The sequence below is a fragment of the Tinamus guttatus genome, unplaced genomic scaffold (assembly GCF_059628265.1).
Source record: "Tinamus guttatus ecotype Peru unplaced genomic scaffold, ASM5962826v1 Tinamus_guttatus_pri_ptg001723l, whole genome shotgun sequence".
Classification (NCBI taxonomy): domain Eukaryota; kingdom Metazoa; phylum Chordata; class Aves; order Tinamiformes; family Tinamidae; genus Tinamus; species Tinamus guttatus.
The window spans coordinates 1-16,574 of NW_028290257.1; the positions used below are offsets into that span (position 1 = coordinate 1).

The following is a 16,574-nucleotide window of genomic DNA, read 5'->3' on the forward strand; positions in this document are numbered from 1 at the left end:
CCCCTTCTCAGTTCCCACCCCATCAGCTCTTGTCACCCCCCTTGTCACCTCCCATCTCCCTTTGTCACCCTTTGTCATCCCCTGCCCCCCCTTTGTCACCCTGTGTGCCACCCCCTTTTGTCACTCTCTGTCCCCTCTCATCACGCTCGTGTCACTGTCTTGTCACTTCCTCTCTTGTCACCCCCCCATGGGTCACTGGGGAGCTATAGGGGGCACGGGGGGGGATATAGGGGACACTGGGGGGTGTGGGGGGCACCAGGGGACATAGGGGACACGGGGGGGACATGTAGGGGCAGTGGGGGGGATATGGGGGACATTGGGGGACCTATAGGTGACGTAGGGGGGATATAAAAGGGCATCGCGGGGGTATAGAACGCAGTGAGCACCTATAGGGGACATGGGGTGGGTATAGGGGACACATAGGGGACATTGAGGAGGATGTGGGGGACACCAGGGGATGTAGAAGACCCTGGTGGGGACATAGGGGACGTATAGGGGACATTAGGGGACATAGAAGGACTTGGGCGGGGCATAGAGAACTTTGGAGGACATAGAAGACGCTGCGGGGGGGGCATAGGGGACATATAGGGGACATTGGGGGACATAGAAGACCTTGGGGGGGTATAGGGCACATATAGGGGACATTGGGGGACATGTAAGTTTTTGGCTGGGTGTATAGGGAACATACAGGGGACATATAGAGGACATTGGGGGGCATAGAAGAGCCAGGGGAGACCATAGGGGACGTGTAGGGGACGCTGGGGGACATGGAAGATCCTGGGTGGGGGCATAGGGGACATATAGGGGACATTGCGGGACATAGAAGACCTGGGGGGGGTATAGGGGACATATAGGGGACATTGCGGGACATAGAAGACCCTGGGGAGGCCGTAGGGGACGTGTAGGGGATTTTGGGGGACATAGAAGATTCTGGTGAGGGGCATAGGGGACATTGGGGGACATGGAATACCCTGGGGGGGCATAGGGGACGTTGGGGGGGCCATAAGGGCTATAGGGGACGCCTGGGGGGGGTGAAGGGGACTCGGGGAGGCCATAGGGGACACGGGGGACCTGACCCCCCCCGTTGTCCCCCCGCTGTCCCCGATGTCCCCGTTGGCAGCGGACCAGGTGTACGGGGACCAGGACATGCATGAGGTGGTGCGCAAGCACTGCATGGACTACCTGGTGAGGGTCCCCGCGCGTCCCCCGCGTGTCCCCTGCCACCGCCGGGTCACCCGGGGTCACACCGTGTCCCTCGGGGTCCCCTCGTGTCCCCTGGGGTCCCACCGTGTCCCCCGGGGGTCTCAGCGTGTCCTCTGGGGTCACCTCGTGTCCCCTGGGGTCCCCCCATGTCCCCTGGGGTCCTCTGTCAGGTTATGTCCCCTTTAGGGTCCGTCCCCCACCATGTCCCTTTAGGGTCCCCTGGGGTCCCCCCATGTCCCCTGGGGTCCTCTGCCACCCCTTGTGTCCCCTGGGGTCCCACCATGTCCCCTGGGGTTCCCTGTCAGGTTATGTCCCCTTTAGGGTCCCCCCCCCCGTGTCCTCCTTAGGGTTCCCCCTCCATGTCCCTTTAGGGTCCCCTGGGGTCCCCCCATGTCCCCTGGGGTCACCTCGTGTCCCCTGGGGTCCTCTGCCACCCCCTGTGTCCCCTGGGGTCCTCCCATGTCCCCTGGGGTCCCCCTGTGTCCCCTGGGGTCCCACCATGTCCCCTGGGGTCCTCTGCCACCCCCTGTGTCCCCTGGGGGTGCCACCATGTCCCCTGGGGTCTCCCTGTGTCCCCTGGGGTCACCTCATGTCCCCTGGGGTCCTCTGTCAGGTTGTGTCCCCTTTAGGGTCCGTCCCCCACCATGTCCCTTTAGGGTCCCCTGGGGTCACCTCGTGTCCCCTGGTGTCCTCTGTTACCCCCTGTGTCCCCTGGGGTTCCCCTGTGTCCCCTGGGGTCCCACCATGTCCCCTGGGGTCCCCTGTCAGGTTATGTCCCCTTTAGGGTCCTCCCCCGGTGTCCTCTTTAGGGTTCCCGCTCCATGTACCTTTAGGGTCCCCTGGGGTCCCACCATGTCCCCTGGGGTCCCCCTGTGTCCCTTGGGGTCCCCTGTCAGGTTGTGTTCTCTTTAGGCTCCCCGCCATGTCCCTTTAGGGTCCCCATGGGTCCCCCCATGTCCCCATGGTGTCCCACATGTCCCCTGACGTCCCCTGTGAGCTTGTGTCCCCATGGGGTCCTCCGTGTCCCTATGGGTCTCCCCATGTCCCCATGGGGTCCCCCGTGTCCCCTTGTGTCCCCTGAGATCCCCTGTGAGCTTGTGTCCCCATGGGGTCCCCTATGTCCCTATGGGTCTCCCCATGTCCCTCAGGGCTCCCGTGCCACCTCATGTCCCCCCTGTCCCCCGCTGTCCCCCAGGTCCCCTCCGTGTCCCCAGGGCTCCCTCCGCGCCACCAACTCCCCCTTCCCCTCCATCCCCTGCGTGTCCCCGTGTGTCCCCGCGTGTCCCCGCGTGTCCCCGTGCCCACGCGGGTGTCCCCGGTGTCCCCAGATGAAGAACGCCGACTACTTCTCCAACTACGTCACCGAGGACTTTGCCACCTACATCAGCCGCAAGCGCAAGAGCACCTGCCACGGCAACCACATCGAGATGCAGGCCATGGCCGAGCTGTACAACCGGCCCGTGGAGGTGTACCAGTACGGCACCGGTGCGTGGGGACACCTGGGGACACGTGGGGACACTTGGGGACATGGTGGGGACATGTTGGGGACAGCTAGGATACACAGGGACACAATGGGGAGCCGTTAGGTGGTGAGGACAGGCCATGGCCGAGCTGTACAACCGGCCCGTGGAGGTGTACCAGTACGGCACCGGTGCATGGGGACACCTGGGGACACGTGGGGACATGGTGGGGACACGTGGGGACATGGTGGGGACACATAGGGACATGGTGGGATACACAGGGACACGATGGGGAGCCGTGGGGTGTTGAGGACAGGCCATGGCCGAGCTGTACAACCGGCCCGTGGAGGTGTACCAGTACGGCACCGGTGCGTGGGGACACCGGGGGACACGTGGGGACACATGGGGACATGGTGGGGACACGTGGGGATACGGTGGGGACACATGGGGACGTGGTGGGATCAGCTGGGTGATGGAGGGAGGCCATGGCTGAGCTGTAGAGCCGGCCCGTGGAGGTGTACCAGTATGGTACCGGTGCGTGGGGACACCTGGGACACGTGGGGACAGCTGGGGACACGTGGGGACATGTTGGGGACAGCTGGGATACACAGGGATACGCAGGGACACGATGGGGAGCCGTGGGGTGGTGAGGACAGGCCATGGCCGAGCTGTACAACCGGCCCGTGGAGGTGTACCAGTATGGTACCGGTGCGTGGGGACACCTGGGGACACGTGGGGGACACCTGGGACACGTGGGGATACGGTGGGGACACACAGGGACATGGTGGGATACACAGGGACACGATGGGGAGCCGTGGGGTGTTGAGGACAGGCCATGGCCGAGCTGTACAACCGGCCCGTGGAGGTGTACCAGTACGGCACCGGTGCGTGGGGACACCTGGGGACACGTGGGGACATGGTGGGGACAGCTGGGACACATGGGGATATGTGGGGACATGTAGGGACATGGTGAGGACACTTGGGGACGTGGTGGAGACACTTGGGGACAGCTGGGAGGAAGATGGAGACACCTGGGATCAAGGGGTGATGGAGAAAGGAGATGGGGACATGGGTGGGGACATTGGGGTGGTGGAAGGAGGAGGTGGGGACACCAGGGCCATGTGGAGACACAGGGACGAGATGGGGACATTGGAGCGTAGGAGGAGGTGGCCATGGCCACCATGGTCCATGGGATGACGGGGAAGGACATGGGGACACTTGGGGTCCATGGGGTGATAGTGGGAAGACATGGGGACACCAGGGCCATGTGGAGACACAGGGACGAGATGGGGACATCGGGGATCCATGGGGTGACAGTGGGAAGAGATGGGGACACCAGGGCCATGTGGGGACACAGGGACAAGATGGGGACATTGGAGCGGAGGAGGAGGTGGCCATGGCCACCATGGTCCATGGGATGACGGGGAAGGACATGGGGACACTTGGGGTCTATGGGGTGACAGAGGGAAGAGATGGGGACACCAGGGCCATGTGGAGACACAGGGACGAGATGGGGACATTGGGGATCCATGGGGTGGCAATGGGAAGAGATGGGGACACCGGGGCCATGTGGGGACAGAGGGATGAGATGGGGACATCGAGGAGGAGGTGGCCATGGCCACCATGGTCCATGGGATGACGGGGAAGGACATGGGGACACTTGGGGTCCATGGGGCGATGGGAGAAGACGCTGCGTCCCCCATGCTGTCCCTGTGGTGCCCCCCGCGGTGTCCCCACGGTGTCCCTGCGCTGTCCCCGCGCAGAGCCCATCAACACGTTCCACGGCATCCAGCACAACGAGGACGAGCCCATCCGCGTGAGCTACCACCGCAACATCCACTACAACTCCGTGGTGAACCCCAACAAGGCCACCATCGGCGTGGGCCTGGGGCTGCCCTCCTTCAAGCCGGGGGTCAGTCACCCGCGGGGACGCTGGGGACGCGGCCAGGGGACCCTGGGGGATTCTATGGGGCTGGTGGCCACCATGGAGTGGCTTTGGTGGCTCCTATGGGGTTCTGGAATGAGCTTGGTGGCCTCCATCCATGTGGCCCTGATGGTCCCTATGGGGCCCTGGGCATCCTAGGTGGCCCCTGTGGGGCTGTTGGCCCCCATGGGGTGGCCTTGGTGGCTCTTATGGGGTTCTGGAATGACCTTGGTGGCCCCCATGGGGCCCTAGTGGCCCCTATGGGGACCTGGGGCATCCTAGGTGGCCCCTATGGGACTCGCGACCACCCTAGGGGGAGCTCTGGTGGCCCCCATAGGGTGGCCTTGGTGGCTCTTATGGGGCTGGGGCTGCCCTCCTTCAAGCCGGGGGTCAGTTACCCGTGGGGACGCTGGGGACGCAGCCGGGGGACCTGGGGGCTTCTGTGGGGCTGGTGGCCACCATAGGGACCTGGGGTGGCTCTGGTGGCCCCTATGGGAACCTGGGGCATCCTAGGTGGCCCCTATGGGGCTGGTAATCCCCATGGGGTGGTCTTGATGGCTCTTATGGGACTCTGGAATGAGCTTGGTGGCCCCCATGGGGCCCTGGGGTGGCCCTGGTGGCCCCTATGGGGACCTGGGGCATCCTAGGTGGCCCCTATGGGGCTGGTGGCCCCCATAGGGTGAACTTGGTGGCCCCTATGGGGCCCTGGGATGTCCTTGGTGGCCCCCATGGGGCCCTGGGGTGGCCCTGGTGGCCCCTATGGGGACCTGGGGCATGCTAGGTGACCCCTATGGGGCTGGTGGCCCCCATAGGTGCCCTTGGTGGCTCCTATGGGGCTGGGGCTGCCCTCCTTCAAGCCAGGGGTCATTACCCGTGGGGACGCTGGGGACGCAGCCGGGGGACCTGGGGGCTTCTGTGGGGCTGGTGGCCACCATGGGGACCTGGGGTGGCTCTGGTGGCCCCTATGGGGCCCTGGTGGCCCCTATGGGAACCTGGGGCATCCTAGGTGGCCCCTATGGGGCTGGTAACCCCCATGGGGTGGTCTTGGTGGCTCTTATGGGACTCTGGAATGAGCTTGGTGGCCCCTATGGGGACCTGGGGCATCCTAGGTGGCCCCTATGGGGCTGGTGGCCCCCATAGGGTGAACTTGGTGGCCCCTGTGGGGCCCTGGGATGTCCTTGGTGGCCCCCATGGGGTGGCCCTGGTAGCCCCTATGGGGACCTGGGGCATCCTAGGTGGCCCCTATGGGGCTGGTGGCCGCCATGCGGTGACCTTGGTGGCCCCTATGGGGACCTGGGGTGGCTCCGGTGGCCCCTATGGGGCTGGTGACCCCCATGGGGTGGCCTTGGTGGCCCCTATGGGGCCCTGGTGGCTGCCCTGGGGAGCTGTCCTAGTGCTGGGGGGCGTGGCCTGGCTGAGGGGGCGGGGCTTTCCCCGGAGGGGTGGGTGCCATGTTGGCCCCGCCCCCCAGCTGGAAGCCCTGCCCCCGGGGGAGGGCCCCAGAGAGGGGCGGGGCTTAGCTGCTTGGGGCGTGGCCCGTCTGAGCAAAGGGGGTGGGGTGAGAGGCGTGGCTTGGGGGTGTTTTGTGTGGGTGTGGCCTAGCCTGGCCCCTCCCCCTCATCCACCAGGCCCAACCCAAGGGCTCTGTGTGTGTGTGGGGGGCTATTCCGGGGGGCGTGGCCTGATGTAGGGGGTGTGTCTTGATCTCGGGGGCGTGGCACTGTCTGGCTCCACCCCCTCCTTCCCCAGCCAAACGTGACTCCCAGGGCTCTGCGGGGGGGAGGGGGCGGGGGGCAGATTTGGGGGCGTGGTCTTGAATAGTGGGCGTGCTCAGGCCAGAGGGTGTGGCCTGCTGGGGGGCGGGTTCCTACTTCGCTCCACCCCCTCCCTCCCCCAGCAGCCCTAACCATGGACCCTGTGTGCTCATTAAGGAGGGGGTGGGTTTGGGGGCGTGGCCTGGAATAGGGGGTGTGTCCCCACCCAAGGGGCGTGAGATGCTGGAAGGGGGCGTGTCCCTACCTGGCTCCACCCCCTCCCTCCCCCAGCAGCCCCAACCCAAGGACCCTCCGTGTTTATTATGGGGGGGTGGGGACATTTTGGGGGCGTGGTCTGGAATGGGGGGCGTGTCCACGGCTGACTCCACCCCCTCCCTCCCCCAGCAGCCCCAACCCCAGGACCCTCCATGTTTATTATGGACAGGGGGAGGTGTTGCCTGAGGGGCATGCCCAGGGGGCGGGGCGTTCCCAGGGGGCGGGGCGTGCCCGGGGGCGTGCCCCGCGGCGGGGGCGTGGTCACCGAGGCCCCGCCCCTCAGCTGGCGGAGCAGTCGCTCATGAAGAGCGCCATCAAGACGTCGGAGGAGTCGTGGATCGAGCAGCAGATGCTGGAGGACAAGAAGAGGGCCACCGACTGGGAGGCCACCAACGAGGCCATCGAGGAGCAGGTGGCCCGCGAGTCCTACCTGCAGTGGCTGCGCGACCAGGAGAAGCAGGCGCGCCAGGTGGGGCGGCGCGTGTCACCTCCCCGTGTCACCTTTGGGGGATCCTGTCACCTCCATGTGTCACCATCGGGGTCCCTGTCACCTCCCCGTGTCACCCTTGGGGGGTCCTGTCACCTCCATGTGTCACCATCAGGGTCCCTGTCACCTGCATGAGTCACCCTTGGGGGGTCCTGTCACCTCCCTGTGTCCCCATCGGGGTCCTTGTCACCTCCCTGTGTCTGCATCAGGGTCCCTGTCACCTCCTTGTGTCATCCTTGGGGGGCCCTGTCACCTCCCTGTGTCCCTATCAGGGTCCTTATCACATTAATGTCCCCTCCCCGGGGTCCCTGTCACCTCCCTGTGTCACCCTTGGGGGGTCCTGTCACCTCCATGTGTCCCCATCGGGGTCCTTGTCACCTCCCTGTGTCTGCATCAGGGTCCCTGTCACCTCCTTGTGTCACCCTTGGGGGGCCCTGTCACCTCCCTGTGTCACCTTTGGGGGGCCCTGTCACCTCCATGTGTCCCCATCGGGGTCCTTGTCACCTCCCTCTGTCATCCTTGGGGGTCTTGTCACCTCCCTGTGTCCCCGTCGGGGTCCCTGTCACCTCCGCGTGTCACCTTTGGGGGGTCCTCTCACCTTCTTGTGTCCCCATTGGGGTCTCTGTCACCTTCATGTCCTCTCCCTGGGGTCCCTGTCATCTCCCTTGTCCCCCCGTGGGGTCCCTGTCACCTCCCTGGGTCTGCACCACGGTCCCTGTCACCTCTGGGTCCCCACCCCGGGGTCCTTGTCACCTGTATGTGTCACCCTTGGGGGGTCCTGTCACCTCCCTGTGTCTCCCCCGGGGTCCTTGTCACCTGTGTGTGTTGCCCTTGAGGTCCCTGTCACCTCCTTGGGTCTGCGCCAGGGTCCCTGTCACCTCCCTGTGTCCCCATCGGGGTCCCTGTCACCTCCATGTGTCACCCTTGGGGGATCCTGTCACCTCTGTGTGTCACCATCGGGGTTCCTGTCACCTCCGCATGTCCTCCCCTGGGGTCCTGTCACCTCCCTGTGTCCCCATGAGGGTCCCTGTCACCTTCATGTCCCCTCCCTGGGGTCCCTGTCACCTCCCTGGGTCACCCTTGAGGGTCCTGTCACCTCCATGTGTCACCCTTGGGGTCCCTGTCACCTCCCTGGGTCTGCACCAGGGTCCCTGTCACCTCCTTGTGTCCCCATCAGGGTCCCTGTCACCTTCATGTCCCCTCCCTGGGGTCCCTGTCACCTGCATGTGTCACCCTTGAGGGGTCCTGTCACCTCCCTGTGTCACCATTGAGGTCCCTGTCGCGTCCCTGTGTCACCCCTGGGGGGTCCTGTCACCTCCTGGTGTCCCCATCAGGGTCCCTGTCACCTTCGGGTCCCCTCTCCGGGGTCCTTGTCACCTCCCTGTGTCACCCTTGGGGGTCCTGTCACCTCCCTGTGTCACCCTTGAGGGGTCCTGTTACCTCCCTGTGTCCCCATCGGGGTCCCTGTCACCTCCCTGTGTCACCATTGGGGTCCCTGTCGCCTCCGTGTGTCACCCTTGGGGGATCCTCTCACCTTCTTGTGTCCCCATTGGGGTCTCTGTCACCTTCATGTCCCCTCCCCGGGGTCCCTATCACCTCCCTGTGTCCCCCCATGTGGTCCCTGTCACCTCTCTGGGTCTGCACCAGGGTCCCTGTCACCTCTGCGTCCCCACCCCACGGTCCTTGTCACCTCCACGTGTCACCCTTGGGGGGGGTCCTGTCACCTCCCTGTGTCCCCGTTGGGGTCCCTGTCACCTCCCTGTGTCCCCCCGTGGGGTCCCTGTCACCTCCATGTGCCACCCTTGGGGACCCTGTCACCTCCCTGTGTCCCGCCCCCGGGGTCCCTGTCACTTTCATGTCCCCCCTTGGGGTCCCTGTCACCCCCGTGTGTCACCCTTGGGGTCCCTGTCACCTCCTTGGGTCTGCACTGGGGTCCTTGTCACCTCTGGGTCCCCTCCCCGGGATCCTTGTCATCTGCATGTGTCACCCTTGGGGTCCCTGTCACCTCCACATGTCACCCTTGGGGTTCCTGTCACCTCCCTGTGTCCCCTCTGGGGTCCTTGTCACCTTCATGTCCCCTCCAGGGTCCCTGCCACCTCCCTGTGCCACCCTTGGGGTCCCTGTCACATTCATGTCCCCTCCCTGGGGTCCCAGTCTCCTCCGTGTGTCACCCCTGGGGACCCTGTCACTTCCATGTGTCCCCCTCGGTGTCCCCGTCACCTCCCTGTGTCCCCACTGGGGTCCTTGTCACCTTCATGTCCCACCTTGGGGTCCCTGTCACCTCCCTGTGCCCCCCCCCTACCCCAGGGGCCCTGTCACCCCCATGTGTCCCCTCTGGGCCCTGTCACCTCCTTGGGTCCCCTCTGGGAGTCCTGTCACCTGTCTGCTCCTGAAATGTCCCCGTGGTGCCCCATGTCCCCATGTCCCCTGTCCCCGCAGCCGCGCAAGGCCAGCGCCACCTGCAGTGTCCCCATGTCCCCCCATGTCCCCCCATGTCCCTCCAATGTCCCCAATGTCCCTCTAATGTCCCCAATGTCCCCGCAGCCCCGCAAGGCCAGCGCCACCTGCAGTGTCCCCGTGTCTCCAATGTCCCCAATGTCCCCAATGTCCCCCTAATGTCCCCAATGTCCCCGCAGCCCCGCAAGGCCAGCGCCACCTGCAGTGTCCCCATGTCCCCCCATGTCCCCAATGTCCCCAATGTCCCTCTAATGTCCCCAATGTCCCCGCAGCCCCGCAAGGCCAGCGCCACCTGCAGTGTCCCCGTGTCTCCAATGTCCCCAATGTCCCCAATGTCCCCCTAATGTCCCCCGTGTCCCCGCAGCCCCGCAAGGCCAGCGCCACCTGCAGTGTCCCCGTGTCTCCAATGTCCCCAATGTCCCCAATGTCCCCCTAATGTCCCCAATGTCCCCGCAGCCCCGCAAGGCCAGCGCCACCTGCAGTGTCCCCATGTCCCCCCGTATCCCCATGTCCCCCCATGTCCCTCTATGTCCCTCCAATGTCCCCAATGTCCCCAATGTCCCTCTAATGTCCCCGCAGCCCCGCAAGGCCAGCGCCACCTGCAGTGTCCCCGTGTCCCCCCATGTCCCCCCATGTCCCCCATGTCCCCAATGTCCCTCTAATGTCCCCAATGTCCCCGCAGCCCTGCAAGGCCAGCGCCACCTGCAGTGTCCCCGTGTCCCCATGTCCCCCCACGTCCCCCCATGTCCCCAATGTCCCCAATGTCCCCAATGTCCCTCTAATGTCCCCCGTGTCCCCGCAGCCCCGCAAGGCCAGCGCCACCTGCAGTGTCCCCGTGTGTCCCCATGTCCCCAATGTCCCCGATGTCCCCAATGTCCCCAATGTCCCCAATGTCCCTCTAATGTCCCCAATGTCCCCGCAGCCCCGCAAGGCCAGCGCCACCTGCAGTGTCCCGTGTCCCCCCATGTCCCCAATGTCCCCAATGTCCCTCTAATGTCCCCAATGTCCCCGCAGCCCCGCAAGGCCAGCGCCACCTGCAGTGTCCCCATGTCTCCAATGTCCCCAATGTCCCCAATGTCCCCAATGTCCCTCTAATGTCCCCGCAGCCCCGCAAGGCCAGCGCCACCTGCAGTGTCCCCGTGTCCCCATGTCCCCCCATGTCCCCCCATGTCCCCCCATGTCCCCAATGTCCCTCTAATGTCCCCAATGTCCCCGCAGCCCCGCAAGGCCAGCGCCACCTGCAGTGTCCCTGTGTTCCCACGTCCCCCCTTGTCCCCCCATGTCCCCAATGTCCCCAATGTCCCCAATGTCCCCCTAATGTCCCCAATGTCCCCGCAGCCCCGCAAGGCCAGCGCCACCTGCAGTGTCCCATGTCCCCCCATGTCCCCAATGTCCCCAATGTCCCCCTAATGTCCCCCGTGTCCCCGCAGCCCCGCAAGGCCAGCGCCACCTGCAGTGTCCCCGTGTCCCCCCATGTCCCCAATGTCCCCAATGTCCCCAATGTCCCCAATGTCCCTCCAATGTCCCAATGTCCCTCCAATGTCCCCCGTGTCCCCGCAGCCCCGCAAGGCCAGCGCCACCTGCAGTGTCCCCATGTCCCCCCATGTCCCCCCATGTCCCCAATGTCCCCCAATGTCCCCAATGTCCCCAATGTCCCCAATGTCCCTCTAATGTCCCCCGTGTCCCCGCAGCCCCGCAAGGCCAGCGCCACCTGCAGTGTCCCCATGTCCCCCCATGTCCCCAATGTCCCCCAATGTCCCCAATGTCCCCAATGTCCCCAATGTCCCCCTAATGTCCCCAATGTCCCCGCAGCCCCGCAAGGCCAGCGCCACCTGCAGTGTCCCCATGTCCCCCAATGTCCCCCCATGTCCCCCTAATGTCCCTAATGTCCCCCATGTCCCCGCAGCCCCGCAAGGCCAGCACCACCTGCAGTGTCCCCATGTCCCCCCATGTCCCCCCATGTCCCAATGTCCCCCCATGTCCCCCTAATGTCCCTAATGTCCCCCGTGTCCCCACAACCCCGCAAGGCCAGCGCCACCTGCAGTGTCCCCGTGTGTCCCCGTGTCCCCCCATGTCCCTCCAATGTCCCTCTAATGTCCCCAATGTCCCCGCAGCCCCGCAAGTCCAGCGCCACCTGCAGTGTCCCCATGTGTCCCCACGTCCCCCCATGTCCCCCATGTCCCCAATGTCCCCAATGTCCCTCTAATGTCCCCAATGTCCCCGCAGCCCTGCAAGGCCAGCGCCACCTGCAGTGTCCCCATGTGTCCCCACGTCCCCCCATGTCCCCAATGTCCCCAATGTCCCTCTAATGTCCCCAATGTCCCCAATGTCCCTCTAATGTCCCTCTAATGTCCCCGCAGCCCCGCAAGGCCAGCGCCACCTGCAGTGTCCCCGTGTGTCCCCATGTCCCCCATGTCCCCCAATGTCCCCGATGTCCCTCTAATGTCCCCAATGTCCCCGATGTCCCTCTAATGTCTCCAATGTCCCCAATGTCCCTCTAATGTCCCCCGTGTCCCCGCAGCCCCGCAAGGCCAGCGCCACCTGCAGTGTCCCCGCTCGATGGGGGTGTCTCGATGTCCCCATGTGTCCCAATGTCCCAATGTCCCCCTAATGTCCCCAATGTCCCCGCAGCCCCGCAAGGCCAGCGCCACCTGCAGTGTCCCCATGTGTCCCCACGTCCCCCCATGTCCCCCCATGTCCCCAATGTCCCCAATGTCCCTCTAATGTCCCCGCAGCCCCGCAAGGCCAGCGCCACCTGCAGCTCCGCGACGGCGGCGGCGGCCGGGGGGGGCGGGGCCTGGAGGAGCGCAGCGGCCGCTCGCCCCGCCCCCGCAGCGCCGCCCCCTCCCCCGAGCGCCCCCCCGGGCTCCACCCCGAGGCGGCCCCGCCCCCCGCGCCCGCCGCCCCCCCGCCCGGGAAACCCCCTCGCCCTGCGCCCCAGGTGGGGGGGGCAAGGGGGGGCAAAGGGGGGGGGGGTCCTCAAGGGGGGATTTGGGGGGCTGGGGGGGGAATGGGGGGCCCCAAGGGGGGTATTGGGGAATTGGGGGGCCCAAGGGGGGATTTGGGGGGCTGGGGGGGGTGGAATGGGGGGCCCCAAGGGGGGTATTGGGGAATTGGGGGGCCCAAGGGGGGATATGGGGAGATGGGGGTCCCCAAGGGGGGATATGGGGGGCTGGGGGGGGGGAATGGGGGTCCCCAAGGGGGGTATTGGGGAATTGGGGGGCCCAAGGGGGATTTGGGGGGCTGGGGGGGGGAATGGGGGGCCCCAAGGGGGGTATGGGGGAATTGAGGGGCCCAAGGGGGGATATGGGGAGATGGGGGTCCCCAAGGGGGGATTGGGGGGCCCCAAGGGGGGATTTGGGGGCTGGGGGGGGATTGGGGGGCCCCAGGGGGGGTATGGGTGAATTGGGGGGCCCAAGGGGGGATATGGGGAGATGGGGGGCCCCAAGGGGGGATTGGGGACCCCAAGGGGGGATATGGGGAGCTGGGGGAAGATGGGGGGTCCTCAAGGGGGGATTTGGGGGGCGGGGGGGGAATGGGGGGTCCCAAGGGGGGTATGGGGGAATTGGGGGGCCCCAAAGGGGGGATATGGGGAGATGGGGGTCCCCAAGGGGGATTGGGGGACCCCAAGGGGGGATATGGGGAGCTGGGGGGAAGATGGGGGTCTCAAGGTGGGATTTGGGGGGCTGGGGGGGTGAATGGGGGGCCCCAAGGGGGATATGGGGAGATGGGGGGGAGATGGGGGTCCTCAAGGGGGGATTTGGGGAACTGGGGAGGGGGGAATGGGGGGCCCCAAAGGGGGATATGGGAGTGCCCATTGGGGATATGGGGGCTGAGGGGGAGATGAGGGTCCCCAAGGGGGGATATGGGGAGATGGGGGTCCCCAGGGGGTGATTGGGGGACCCCGAGAGGGGATTGGGAAATTGGGGGGTCCCGAGTGGAGATTGGGGGTGCCCAAGGGGGGATTGGGGGGCTGGGGGGGGGGAATGGGAGGCCCCAAGGGGGGTATGGGGAATTGGGGGGCCCCAAAGGGGGATATGGGAGATGGGGGGCCCCAAGGGGGAATAGGGGATCGCAAGGGGGATTGGGGGACCCGAAGGGGGGATTGGGGGACTCCGAGGTGGGATGGGAAATTGGGGGGTCCCAAGTGGGGATTGGGGGTGCCCTAGGGGGGATCGGGGGGCCCAAGGGGGAATAGGGGATCGCAAGGGGGATTGGGGGACCCGAAGGGGGGATTGGGGGACTCCGAGGGGGGGATTGGGGTCCCCAAGGGGACATTGGGGGACCCCAATGGGGGATATGGGGGTCTGGGGGGGGGGAGATGGGGGTCCCCAATGGGGTATTGGGGAATTGGGGGGCCCCAAGGGGGCATTGGGGGATCCCAAAGGGGAATATGGGGGAAGTGGGGGACTCAAGGGGGGAGATGAGGGTCCCCCAGGGGGGATATGGAGGGGCTGGGGGAGTCCTAAGGGGGACAGGGGCAATTGAGGGTCCCTGGGGGGGTAAATGGGGGGCTGGCGGGGCCCCGAGGGGGGTATGGAGGGGTGGGGGTCCCAACTGGGGGGTGCAGGGGGCAGATGGAGGCTCTGGGGTCCCCAAAGGGGGATCATGGGGGTTCCAAAGGGGGGGCATGAGAGGTCCCAAAGGGTGGGTCTGGGGCTCGAAAGGGGGGACATGGGGGATCCCACGGGGGGGGGGGGGTCCCACAGGGGGGCCATGGCGGGGGACGTGGGGGGTCCCACGGGGGGGGCATGAGGGGTCCCAAAGGGGGTGCATGGGGGGTCCCATGGGGGGGTCCCACGGGGGGGGGTTATGGGGGGTCCACGGGGTGGGACATGGGGGGTCCCACAGGGGGGACATGGGAGGTCCTACGGGGCGGGTCCCATGGAGGGGGTCCCACGGGGGGGACATGGGGGGGTCCCACGGGGGGGGGTCCCATGAGGGGGACATGGGGGGTCCCAAAGGGGGGACATGGGGAGGTCCCATGGGGGGACCTGGGGGGTTCCACGGGGGGGTCCCACGGTGGGGTCATGGGGGGTCCCAAAGGGGGGACATGGGGTCCCACGAGGGGGGTCCCACGGGGGGTCCCACAGGGGGTACATGGGGGGTCCCACGGGGGGGGTCATGGGGGGTCCCAAAGGGGGGACATGGGGGTCCCACGGGGGGGTCCCACAGGGGGACATGGGGGGTCCCACGGGGGGGTCCCACGGGTGCCCCGCGCAGCGGGGGGGTGGCAGCACCTGTGGCCTCCCCCGCAGGGACCAGCAGCCAGCTGGGGGCGGGGGGGGGCCGCGCCACCCCCCCCCTGGTGTCCCTGTACCCCGCGCTCGAGTGCAGAGCCATCATGCAGCAGATGTCCCAACCGCCTTCGGTGAGGGGGGGCCGCGGGGGGGGTCTCAATTTGGGGGGTCATATTGGGAGGGGTCTCATTTTGAGGGTTGTTTTGGGGGTCTCCATTTGGGGGTCTCCATTTTGGGGGTCTCCATTTGGGGGTCTTTGGGGTTGGGGGCTCCATTGGGGGCGGGTTGGGGGTCTCATATGGGGGGGGTCTTTGGGGGTCTCAATTTGGGGGGTCATATTGGGAGGGGTCTCAATTTGGGGGTTGTTTTGGGGGTCTCAATTTGGGGGTCTCAATTTGGAGGATGCTTTGGGGGGGGTCTCATTTGAGGGTTATTTTGGGGTCTTTATTGGGGGTCCTTATTTGGAGGGTCCTTTGGGGGTCTCAATTTGAGGGGGTCAGTTTGGGGGGGCTCAATTTGGGGGCTGTTTTGGGGGTCTCAATTTGGGGGGGTCTCAATTTGGGGGATGCTTTGGGGGGGTCTCAATTTGAGGGTTGTGTTGGGGTCTTTATTGGGAGGGTCCTTATTTGGACGGTCTTTGGGGGTCTCAATTTGAGGGGGTCAATTTGGGGGAGTCTCAATTTGGGGGGTCTCAATTTGGGGGGGTCTCAAATTGAGGGTTGTTTTGGGGTCTTTATTGGGGGGTCCTTATTTGGAGGGTCCTTTGAGGGTCTCAATTTGAGGGGGTCAGTTTGGGGGTCTCAATTTGGGGTCTCAATTTGGGGGTCTCAATTTGGGGGGTCTTTGGAGAGTCTCTGGGGGGTCTTGGGGGTCTCAATTCGGGGGTTGTTTTGGGGTCTCAATTTGGGGGGTGCTTTGGGGGGTCTCATATTGGGGGGGTCTCAATTTGGGGGGTGCTTTGGGGGGGCCATATTGGGGGGGTCTCAATTTGGGGCAGTCTCAATTTGGGGGTTGTTTTGGGGGGTCTCAATTTGGGGGCTCCTTTGGGGGTTCTTTGGAGTTGGGGGGCTCCATTTGGGGGGGTTTGAGGTGGGGGCAGTTTGGGGTCTCTTTGGGGGGGTCTTTGGAGAGTCCCTGGGGGGGTCTTGGTCACTATTTGGGGGTTGCTTGGGGGGTCTCCATTTGGGGGGTCTCCATTTGGGGGGTCTTTGGGGTTGGGGGCTGCATTGGGGGGCGGGTTGGGGGGTCTCATATTGGAAGGGTTTCAATTTGGGGGTTGTTTTGGGGGGTCATATTGGGAGGGGTCTCAATTTGGGGCTGCTTTGGGGGTCCTTTGAGGTTGGGGGGGCTCCGTTTGGGGGGTTGAGGTGGGGGGGGCGGTTTGGGGGTCTTTGGGAGTCTCAATTTGTGGGGGTCTTTGGGGGTCTCATATTGAGGGGGTCTCAATTTGGGGGTTGTTTTGGGGGTCTCAATTTGGGGGCTGCTTTGGGGGTTCTTTTGGGTTAGGGGGCTCCATTTGTGGGGGGGCGGTTTGGGGGTCTTTGGGGGTCTCAATTTGAGGGGTCTTTGGAGAGTCTCTGGGGGGTCTTTGGAGGTCTCTGGGGTGTTGCTTTGGGGTCTCAATTTGGGGGGGTTCTTTGGGGGTCTCAGAGGGTTTCAATTTGGGGGTTGTTTTGGGGGTTTCAATTTGGGGATCTCAATTTGGGGGGTCTTTGGAGGGTCTCTGGGGGTCTTTGGGGGTCTCTATTTGGGGCTGTTTTGGGGGTCTCAATT

The 16,574-nt window shown here is 65.3% G+C and overlaps 1 protein-coding gene across 1 annotated transcript; it reads left to right on the forward strand.

The window, feature by feature from the left end:
- Positions 1-1,104: 1,104 nt before the first annotated feature.
- Positions 1,105-14,932, forward strand: LOC148590112 (OTU domain-containing protein 5-A-like; the record flags this gene model as incomplete). Its single annotated transcript, XM_088539466.1, is given in 8 exon segments — positions 1,105-1,185; positions 2,532-2,688; positions 4,427-4,575; positions 6,901-7,086; positions 12,297-12,347; positions 12,350-12,485; positions 12,488-12,502; positions 14,820-14,932. Coding segments are annotated over 8 exon segments (888 nt in total), but the record flags the coding sequence as incomplete, so codon positions are not given.
- Between the last annotated feature and the right edge of the window lie 1,642 nt (positions 14,933-16,574).